Consider the following 10,522-nt stretch of genomic DNA (forward strand, 5'->3'; position numbering starts at 1 on the left):
CAAATGCTTGTGATTTCCTAGTTCTCTGCTTCTCTGGAGGAACTGAGCTGCTGCTTTTTACTACTTTGCAACTGTAAATGGTTCGCAGCTGAGAGTTTGAAAAATACTGTTCTGGATCATATCCTTGTAGCTGCACTGATAAAAATATTTCCTAAACTTCAATGCTTCTTAAGCAGCAAAATGTTATCTCAGTTTTGTCAGGAAGCAACAGGGGTGGGCTGCTCTGTGAGGGAATGGGAACAGGGAACTGATCATCCCTGCAAGGCAGTCAGGGGTCTTGCCAGTGAAGACCTGGCCCCCAGTGTACCTGAGCAAGGCAAGCAGAGTAGTTGTGGGCAGTAGCCAGGCTCAGCCTTTAGTCCACATCACCAGACAAGTCGATGGGGATGAAGCAGGTCTAGGTTCTAGTTAGGTAGTCAGGTACCTGGATGGGAGTTGGGATGAGTAGGGTACATGCTCAGACACAGGTGTCTGAGGTGGCTGCTGTGTAGCTCAAGCAGGAGTCGGGAATGAGACCTTCAGCTTAAAAGCAGCTGCCAAGCAGAGGAGGAAGGAACGCCTGCTGAGTGCCCCCTGGGGTCTTTCCTAACAACAGGCTGTGTCACTGAGCTGTCCTTGTGCAGCCAGCTTCACTGCTAGAAAGTGATGAGGTTTCGCTACAGGCTCTGAAAGATAAATATCAGTATAAATACTTATTTCTTATGTTTCATAGACATGCAAAATAGAGAAGTGTAAATAGTATCTTTGACCTTCTAAACTAAATATTTAACATACCAAAGATGACAAAAGAGGGAAGACAGATGGATCACAAAATGTTAAGAGTTAAAAAAAAAAAAGAAATATAGTGGCATGTTACTTGCACATCTTGGCTTTTAAAAATTAACTTGCATGCAGGGCAGAAAGGGGTGAGTGATAGAAAAAAAGACCACCAATGGCACATTTTCCTCAGAAAAGTCCTGTGTATTTTCGAAGAAAGATTGGCAAATCAGTTCTAAACTTCTTTCTTTTCCCTGTGCCCAGACCATAGCTCAGTGGCGTAAGTCAGGGTACCAAGATATGCCGGAATATGAAAATTTTCACCACTTGCTACAAGCTCCAATAGATGATGCCCAAGAAATTCTTCATTCCAGATTTCCAATGCCCAGATACATTGATACGGAGCATGGAGGAAGCCAGGTATTTATATAATCTAGGAAATGGTGTGTTGGTAATGTCATGAAATGTTTTAGTAGTAAAAATGCATTTCTGTTCTAAAATATATATAAATTGCAAGTGAACATTTTGAATCTTAAAGCTTTTACAGAGCCAGATATTTAATAGCAGCTTTTTCTGTAATCTGTAAATTCAGTTAGTTATTATTATTTTTACCCTACTGACTTGGACTCTTGGATTCTTTGTGTAAGGTGTGTAGGACAGAAAAGACAGTGCTTGTGTGGGTCTCTGAACCAATACCAGAGTTATTCTTTGTGTTATTTTTTAAAAACTTCTTCATTAATGTCTTGTTGATATTCACATTTACTTTGTTAATGCTTAGAAAAAGACAAAAGCTTACTTTCAGCCGCATCAAAAAGTTCTTAGCAATTCTGCATTATAGCTATGGCATCCAGAGAGTAGATTTATTTATAGAGGTGCTATTTGTAGTTCTGGATAGGTGTCTGCATCTCCAAATAATAAAAATGACATATTTCAAATACACGTGCAACTTTCTTCTGAGTGCAAGAAAATCCTATTTGAGAAGATTAATTTACTGTCTTTGTTTTGTTTTTTAAAGGCTCGCTTCCTGCTTTCAAAAGTAAATCCCTCTCAGACTCATAACAATATGTATGCATGGGGACAGGTAAGTATGAATCTGCTGATGAAGCTTGTACACAGTTTTCTTTTTCCCTATTTCAGAAGTCAGGTGACACGTTGTGTACATATAAGTAACAATGCCAAGTTTTGAAACTGAAAAAGAAATTTAATTTTGGTCTGATGTAACCAAAATTATAAAAGTTAAGAAAATTCTAGTCTCTAGACAAAAACGGTCTGGTTTGCTATTTTAAGCTTCTGTTAGGCTGCTTTCATGTTTAGCCAACTTTCTTATGCAGTGTTGTTTTAGGAGTACTAATTTGATGTTTGCCTAACAGAGACCCCCCGAGGACTTTCACTGAGACAATTTTGCAAAATCAAAAATAGATAGTTTATTGAGGCTACAAATATGAAGATTTGGAATACACTTGCTTCCTTAGCTCTAAATATGTTAAGGCTAGCCAATGATTGATTAAGCTGAGTTTACAGTTTACAATTCATTAAACTTAACTTGTAATTAAGTTTACTTTCATCGAGAATTATCCGCTAGATAGCAGAGGCACAAATCTTACCAAAGAGGTGTTCCTGCTTTGGGGAGGAGAGAGGAGCAAGCCCATCAACCTGTCTGAGAGGTAGGGTTGTCCACACCATGGCAGACTTAAAATACCAATTTTATACCTGCTGTAGTCAAACAGGATTGATTCCCTGTTGGCTGCCATAAAAGATGGTAGGAGAGCAGCCACTTTATAATTTTCATGTTGGTGGGTGTGTTTTTCATATATAAAGGAGGGACAGTGAGGGTTTAGGTAGCTTTGATTGGGTTGAGCTACGTGGCTTGCAGATGAACATGTGCATATCTTGCTGAAGGGCAGAACTGAACTGTAACACCTTAGTATTGCCATCTCCTTCCCCCAGCTGAGCCATTAGTGAAGCTGTTTGACCTTCATCTTATGGCTTCCTCTTCAGTCAGCATGTTGCAGCCTTCTATTGTTATCTCCTTGGCCACCTATCTCACAGAGCTTTAGACCTCATCCCTATAAATACCTTCACAATCCTGGCAATGAGAGTACTTACCACACATAAAGACTAAGGGACCTTTTTGCAATAGGGGAAATAAATGTTGATGATAGTTATGGACAAGAACAAGAAAATACATCAGTGCCAGTGTACTGACATTTTCCAGAATTTTTGTGGCCCAGTTGACCAGGAATCAGTTTACAAATCTTGTCTTCAAGAAGGAAGTTATGTAAGAGTTCACAAATTAAACTTTCTGGAGCAGCTTGTACTCTTGAATGTTGCATCTCTTTTCCCGTGTGTTCCTTCCACATTCAGCTTCTTTAGTGGGAAGAGAAACACTGCTGTGGGTGAATGCTAGTGCAGTGTCATTTTCTCATGCAAATGTAATGGCATCAGACACTTGCAGCTACATATTAACTGTGCTCTTAGAGTATTTTGCTAAAGCGTTGACAGTGTAAAGTCATGAGTGAGAAAGCTCTGTAGCAATCTTTTGGCAGTGGTCTTTGTCAGGTAAGTTTTTCAGGGTTACATTTTCATAGGATGAATTGGTTCAAATGAAGCTTTGGGCAGTGAAGAGCACTGGGGGCCAGAGTGAAAATACTTGACAACTCTGTACTATGTTGGAGCCAGCATGATTTGAACCCAAATCCCAAATTCCCTTGCCTCCAACATCGATAACCTAACAAGCCGTCTGTTACTATCTCTCTTCATCATGTTTACCCCACAACATACACACGAATCCTGTAGTTTGGAAGGTCTTGTTTTTATCTAAACATTACCTGGAAATTTTTGAAATTCACATTTCCAACAGTACAGGACAACTATTTTTTGCTCATTTAATTAATAAGCAAGTAAAGCAGTATTACAAATGTAAATGCAAATACAAAACAATTCTTTACCTGCTCTAAGAAAATTATTCATGCTGGATAGATGAGATTCTTCAATACGTCTTACAAAAGACAGCTTTCCCTTTTAATTGTGAGAGGAATTCTAGGGTAACATAAGAAATGTATTAATCTCTCCAGTGGCATTGCAGTGTATGTGCTCAACATAATATGCTCTTGTGTTTGCAGGGATTTTTGTGAACAAAGTTGAATAAAGTACAAATTATGAAATGAAAAATGTGACAGTTTAGAGACAATTTAAAACTGATTTGCATCTTGCTTTCATTTTTTTCATGAGCTCCCTGGATTGTTTCATATAATTTTATTTTGTGCACAACTGAAAGTCCACATTGACCTGAAGAGGGCACCCACACACCACTGAAACCATGTTTCAGGAGGTTATGAATGGCCTAGTTTGGTTTTTAATATTCTAAGTAAAGATTTTCTTTAAGCTTTAATAGGTCGGTGCCTTTACAGTATGAAAAGCATTTTCAGAAGATAGCAGTAAAGTTTTCATGCATCTCTATTATGTGGTTGGTTATAGAAGATGCAGTTGAAATTTTCAGAAAAGGACCTAGGGGTGCTGATTGACAGGTGACTGAACATGAGCCAACAGTGTGCCCAGGGGGCCAAGAAGGCCAGTGGTATCCTGACCTGTATCAGAAGTAGTGTAGCCAGCACGACCAAAGAAGTGATTGTCCCCCATACTCGGCACTGGTGAGGCCACATCTTGAATCCCGTGTTCAGCTTTGGGCCCCTCACTACAAGAAAGACATTGAGGTGCTGGAGCATGTCCAGAGAAAGGTAACAGAGCTGCTGAAGGGTCAGGAGTGTAAGTCTTATGAGGAGCAGCTGAGGGAGCTGGGGTTGTTTAGCCTGGACAAAAGGAGGGTCAAAGGAGACGTTATTGCTCTCTACAACTACTTGAAAAGAGGTAGTAGAGAAGTGAGGGTCGATCTCCCAAGCAGCAAGCAATAGGAGAAGAGAAGAAGATGGATTCAAGTTGCACCCGAGGAGGTTTAGATTGGATATTAGGAAAAATTTCTTCACAGGAAGAGTTGTCAACAGGGTTGGAACAGGCTGCCCAGGGAATGGGTGGAGTCACCATTCCTGGAGGTGTTTAAAAGACATGTAGATGGGGGACTTACAGGCATGGTTTAGTGGGGGGGTTTGGTGGTGCTGGGTTAATGGTTGGACTCAATGACTTTAAAGGTCTTTTCTACCTAAATGATTCTATGATTCTTAAATAAGAGAGCTGAAGCTTAGTATTTAACAGGCTTGGAAGTAGAGCATCCTTTAATCTCACCTTGCTGCCATCAGCCGATAGGTAATTTAGTGTGCCTTCCCTGAGAGTAGATGTGTATTGTAGTGATCCAAGAGATCTTACTGCATTTGGATTTGTCCCTTGACTATTAACTGAGAACTAGTTTTAGCCAGTTCTCAAAAGCCACCGTTCTCAAAAAGATGCTTCTAGGAATCCTCATTAAGACTTTTATGTCTGTGTTTTGGAAGACTTTGCAACAGTTCAGACAGCTCTAGTTTAATTTGTAAATGTGAGTGCTTAGTACCTTTGAAATGGTGGAATTGTTGAGATTTATAGGACTTCTTACTATAGCTCTAAATGGAAGTAGTGGCAAACTGGTCTCAAAAGACTTAAGAGAGCTGCTATGTAACATTTGCAGTTGCCAACTGCTGTTTTGACTCTAAATTTGTTCAAAAGTAGTAATTAAAACCTGACCATTTAGAACTTCTTGAATTTCTTAAAATACTTCTGAGGTCAAAAAGTAAATTGCAAGAATCCACCCAAAAGGTTTTTTCAGAGCTTTTGTGTTCTGATTTTTTGTGACTTTCAGATTTTTTGGTCTTTCTCTGAGGTGGCACAGAGCTATAGGAGGAGAGAGTTTGCCCAGCTCTTCTTGGGAAAGCCAGTTGACCTTTACTCGGTGTCAAATCAGACCCTTAGTGGATTTGTTTCTTCCTTTCATCATTTTGATATGTCTGAGCTTCACTGACAGATACTGATTTGTTAGTTGTGTCACTTGCATATTACTGTTTCTCTCCCCTTTGTCTGCTCCACTGAGGTAGGAATCATACAGGAACTGCACCACTGAAATTTTATTTACTTCTAAAAATTTGTAAGTTAGTATTTGGCAGCTGTCAAAAACTCGTGAGTTTTGTCTGGTTGATGTAAATCTTGCTATACAGCATCTCATTTCTGTATGCATGAATATGAAAGACTGTAGTTGTGGGTTGTGCCTGAATTCATGTAAACATATGAAAATTTATGTAAATGTACAGTCTGCTGGTTTTTTTTGGTCGGAGAATTTCAGTAATGGTGTGCTTCTAAGGTCTTTCTAAATTTATAAAATGTTTATTCAGTGGAACATATTGTGCCTTAAAATGCTTTTTCTTCACAATGTGCATAATCAGTTCTTCTTGTTTCTCTTATTTTATAGGAGTCTGGAGCACCCATTCTTACTGATGATGTCAGCTTGCAAGTATTTATGGATCATCTGAAGAAACTTGCTGTCTCTAGTGCTGCCTGAGATTCTGCAGTGCACTAAAGGCACAGATAATCTGCAGCCATATTTCAGCTTTTTCTCCTTTACCCTTTCCCATGTCTCACTTGACAGAATGCTCTGATATGCACAAGCTGCCTGACTAGATGTAAAGCAGTGTTGTTTTCAAAGAAAAGCTTTTGTTATCAGCAAATGTTTTAATGTGAACTGCAGTTTGTAAAAATGACAGGTAGTAAATTAAGTTATAAGCAGAGGAAAAAGAACAGTTATTTTGATTACTGTGATATTATAATTACTTTGAGATCATTTGCAACAATTTTGAGATGCAATTTCAGTTTCATTTTTAAGGAGTTGGGGTTGATTCTGCTCAGCACTACAAAGGCCCATTGAACAATAAAGGAAATCCTTGGTGATGTCGGGCTTTCCAGACTGCCACATGATTACTTTTGCTTACTCAGTTTGAGCATGGAGTGAACAAAGCACCAACAAAAACCATATAAAAATAATATTAACTCAGTCTTTTGACTTAGGCTGATGAACTTTCATTACCTGCAGAGATATTACTGTTCATGTATTGTGTTTATTTTAGGGGTATTTAATTTCAAATATTTCTTCCCATTTACCCGATTTGATTCTTTGGGAACAGAGTTTTTCTTTATTTCAACACAGAGAATTTGAACTGAAAAGTATAAAATCTGTTGTTGCACGAAATTTAAATCCACGTGTATTTTGACAAAAAAGTATTATCAAACACAGTTAACAGGTGAATATACTCAAAAAAAACTAGTTCTACTTTTAGCTAAAAAGGAATCCTACACTACTAAAATGAACTGACTAAGAGTACAGCCTTGATTTTTGTCTTGGCAAGTATACTTAAAAAAAAAAAAAATCCACCTTTTTTACTATTGCCTTATAATGTTACTACACTAATGCATGACACTGCACATCTGCTTTTTGTTTCTGCATCTTTTTTATTATGAATTCCACAGGCTGTAGTTCTTTTTGAAACAGTATTACATAGCATATGATGTAATTAATTTGCTATTTAGTTCATACTTAATTTTTTTTGATGGGTAAATTAGTAGACTTTCCCATTTACTTGTTGAAGTTTACACATAAAACACGTTTACATAGGTAATATGACATTTTGACAAGCAAAGATGTGAAGTGTGGTAGTGGGCAGTAAAAAATTGTGCCAAGTCTAAAGGGAGAAGGTTTTCGCATAGGAAATTCAGTCGTTTACTGGTGTGAGAAGCATGAGGGTGGTTTTTCTGTAAATTCTTAAAAACTTGATTAAATCTATTGTTCTCCATTTCCTTGATCTAAATGAGATGAACTCCATTTGCCTCAAAACAAATAAAATACATGTTTTTCTCTCACTTTTGTATTTATTGCGCTGATTCCTGTCGGTTCTTGAAATGAAATGTGGAAATAAAGGTAGTAGTGACAAAATTTAAAATAACTTCACCACTTTTGTTCCGGTAATTATTGGTATCAAACTTCCAGAGGTACTGAACTGTTTACACTAGTTTAGAAGATGATAATTCAATAGCCCTCTTGACTTTGTTTTGTTTTAGCTAATAAACAGCTTAATTTTTCTTACAACACCAAATATGTCCAATTTACTTGGCAGTTAAGTACTGTTTACCTAGCAAATCAATTCGTCACCAAGTCATGATAACGGATGGGGTTTTTTGTGCTTTCCTTCCATTAGCCAGCTTTCACCTTGTAATAATTTTTTTTTTAATCCAAATTTTTGGCAACATTAGCTTATTTTGTACCTTTGGGTGTTTAACATTGTCAAAGATCTTTTGGAAATGGGAGAGAACAAGAGGACCATTGCACCTAATCACTATCCTTGGTGTTGCACAAATGAGTTAAGCAGCTCTGCAGAATACTGAGACAGCTGGGAGCTGTCTCATGGCATGAAACAGGTAAAACTAGAGTCTAGTTGGAGGCCTGTCTCTAGTGGTGTCCTCCAGGTTTCAATACTGGGCCCAGTGCTGTTTAGCATATTCATCAGTGATTTGGATGAAGGGGCAGACGCCTTCTCATCAAGTTCACTCATGACACAAAGCTGGGAGGAGCGACCGATATCCCTGGGGGATGTCAAGAGGAAGGAACCAGGCTCTTCTCAGTTTTGCCAAGCAATAGGACAAGAGGCAACAGAAGGAAAGTGATGCACAGGAAGTCCCACCTGAATATGAGAAAGAACTTTACTGTGTGGGTGACTGCACACTGGAACAGGTTGCTCAGAGAGGTTGTGGAGTTTCCCTCATTGGACATATTAAAAAACCAGTCTGGATGTAATTCTGTGCCATGTGCTCTAGGATGACCTTGCCTGAGCAGGAAGGTTGGACAAGATGACCCATTGTGGTCCCTTCCAACCTTATCCATTCTGTGGTTCTGTGAAAACAGGCAAACCCGAGGCAAGGAAGTTCAGTGTCAGGAAAGAGAAACATGATTTTGCAAGGCTAGAGCAGCCACAAGTGTCTTTGCATCTGAGGTATGGTACTGGTGACTTGTAGACATTATGGAAGAAGCTCTTTCAATGGCAAAACTGGTGGCTTTGCTGCATGGAGTCCCCGAGGGCTGTATATCCTAATCACTACTGCCACCTTGTCCACAGAGCAAGTAATTTCATTAAAGAAAGCAATCAGATTGTCAGGCCCTTTGTAAATCCACATTTTTCCTCACTGTCTACTTGTCCTTCATTTGTTTCAAAATGGATCCTAAGGAGTTGTCCTAAGTCTGTCTAGGGACTGAGCTGAAGCTGGCCAGCATGTAGTTTCTCATATCTTCCTCTGTAGCCTTCTTAAAGATGACTGCAAAATTTAGCCCCTTTTCAATGTACCTTCCTGGATCATCACATGTTCTGAGGATGATATGGCTTCACAATCACATTAGCCATCTTTTTCACCATCCTTCTGTGGGTCCCATCTATCTCTGTAGATGTGAATATACCCAATGTCTCTAAATAGTCCTTCACTCCTCTACTTTTGTGTTTCCTTTCTCGAACTGCAGTTGTGTATGGAGGTCTGAAAATTTTTTGAAGACTGAGGCAAAAAAAAAATTCAATATTTCAGCCTTTGCTATATTGTTTGACACCAGGTTGTCTTCCCCATTCAACATTGGTTTCACATTTCCTTTGACCCTCAGTTTGCTATTAGTCCACTTACAAAATTCTTTTTCTTCTACTCTTTGTGCCCCTCGGCAGCTTGAGCTCCAACTGGGCTCCATCTTTCCCAATTCCATCCCTAATTGCCCAAGCAATAATTTATACTTCTCCTTTGTTGCCTGTCCTTGTTTCTGCTTCTTGGAGGTTTTCTTTTTTTTTTTTTTTTTTTTTTTCATTTTAATTCATTAACAGCTCCTTGCCTTGCCAATTGGGCCTTCTGCCAGTTTTTGGTTGCATACAAAATCAGCCTGTAATTAGAATTCAAGGGTATTTTGTTAGTACATCTATCTTTTTATTATTTTTAGACTAAATTCTGCCTTTGGCCAACTCACAGATCTTGTGACCCAGTTTTTATGACAATCCTGCCTTTTAGAAACGACTTTAAATCTGAATGATTCCCCTCTTTCGAATTTCTGCCTTAATGCAATGCAGATGTAGTTAAGGTGACATTTACTTGTAACCTTTGCAAGAAGCAAATGTAGCTCAGATCCAACGGACCTATCTTTATTCAGATTACTGAATACTTGCAATATTTCTAAGTCTGTAGTGTCATACACCGTGGAATGTGTTTATTGTACATGCATAATGCATAAGGTCATGGCTTTTGCTAGACTCAGCTTTTGATGAAACAATGCTTTTATCTTTGAGCACAATAACCAAACTACACAAACTGGGAAAAGAAAGTCTTTGTTCCACAAATCTAGAGTCTCTATCATCGGCTTGGAAGTCTCATGTCACAAGAACTTTATTTTGATAGGAGGTTTTATGTATGTGAGGACTATGGAGACCCTGTTAAGTTCTTCCCATGTTAAACAGAATTGAAGATTTTTCTGGGGGGAAGAAGAGGCATCGAAGGTCAGCATACTGAGTAGTGTGAAGTCAAGACTTGTTCCATACCATAAGAGTACTGGAAGAGTGGGCTCAGCAGTGAAAAAAGGGTGGGTTTGACTGAAGGAAAATTGATATGAATAAGATGATAGTGGTAACTTGGGATCACTGAATGAATTTTCAGATTCATTACTAGTAATAAGAATATGTTGACTCTCTGTTTTGGGAAACAGATTGAAAAGTTCCTTGCTTGTTTTGTTTGTTTGTTTTCCTTTCCATTCAAAACAGAGAAAATTATATAATAAAAC

General features: G+C 38.5%; 1 protein-coding gene across 1 annotated transcript in view; it reads left to right on the forward strand.

Moving 5' to 3' along the window:
* SEC23A (SEC23 homolog A, COPII coat complex component) overlaps positions 1–7,587 on the forward strand; it is a 29,484-nt gene extending 21,897 nt beyond the window's left edge. Inside the window, exons 18-20 of the mRNA XM_051806490.1 lie at positions 1,021–1,176; positions 1,772–1,837; positions 6,146–7,587. Of these exons, the coding sequence (XP_051662450.1) occupies positions 1,021–1,176; positions 1,772–1,837; positions 6,146–6,235 (312 nt within the window). The 3' untranslated portion in view covers positions 6,236–7,587. The remainder of the gene's footprint in view (positions 1–1,020; positions 1,177–1,771; positions 1,838–6,145) is intronic.
* Positions 7,588–10,522: the final 2,935 nt, after the last annotated feature.

Source organism: Manacus candei, unplaced genomic scaffold (genome assembly GCF_025592945.1).
Source record: "Manacus candei isolate 608988 ecotype Guabito, Panama unplaced genomic scaffold, ASM2559294v1 h1tg000067l, whole genome shotgun sequence".
Taxonomy (NCBI): domain Eukaryota; kingdom Metazoa; phylum Chordata; class Aves; order Passeriformes; family Pipridae; genus Manacus; species Manacus candei.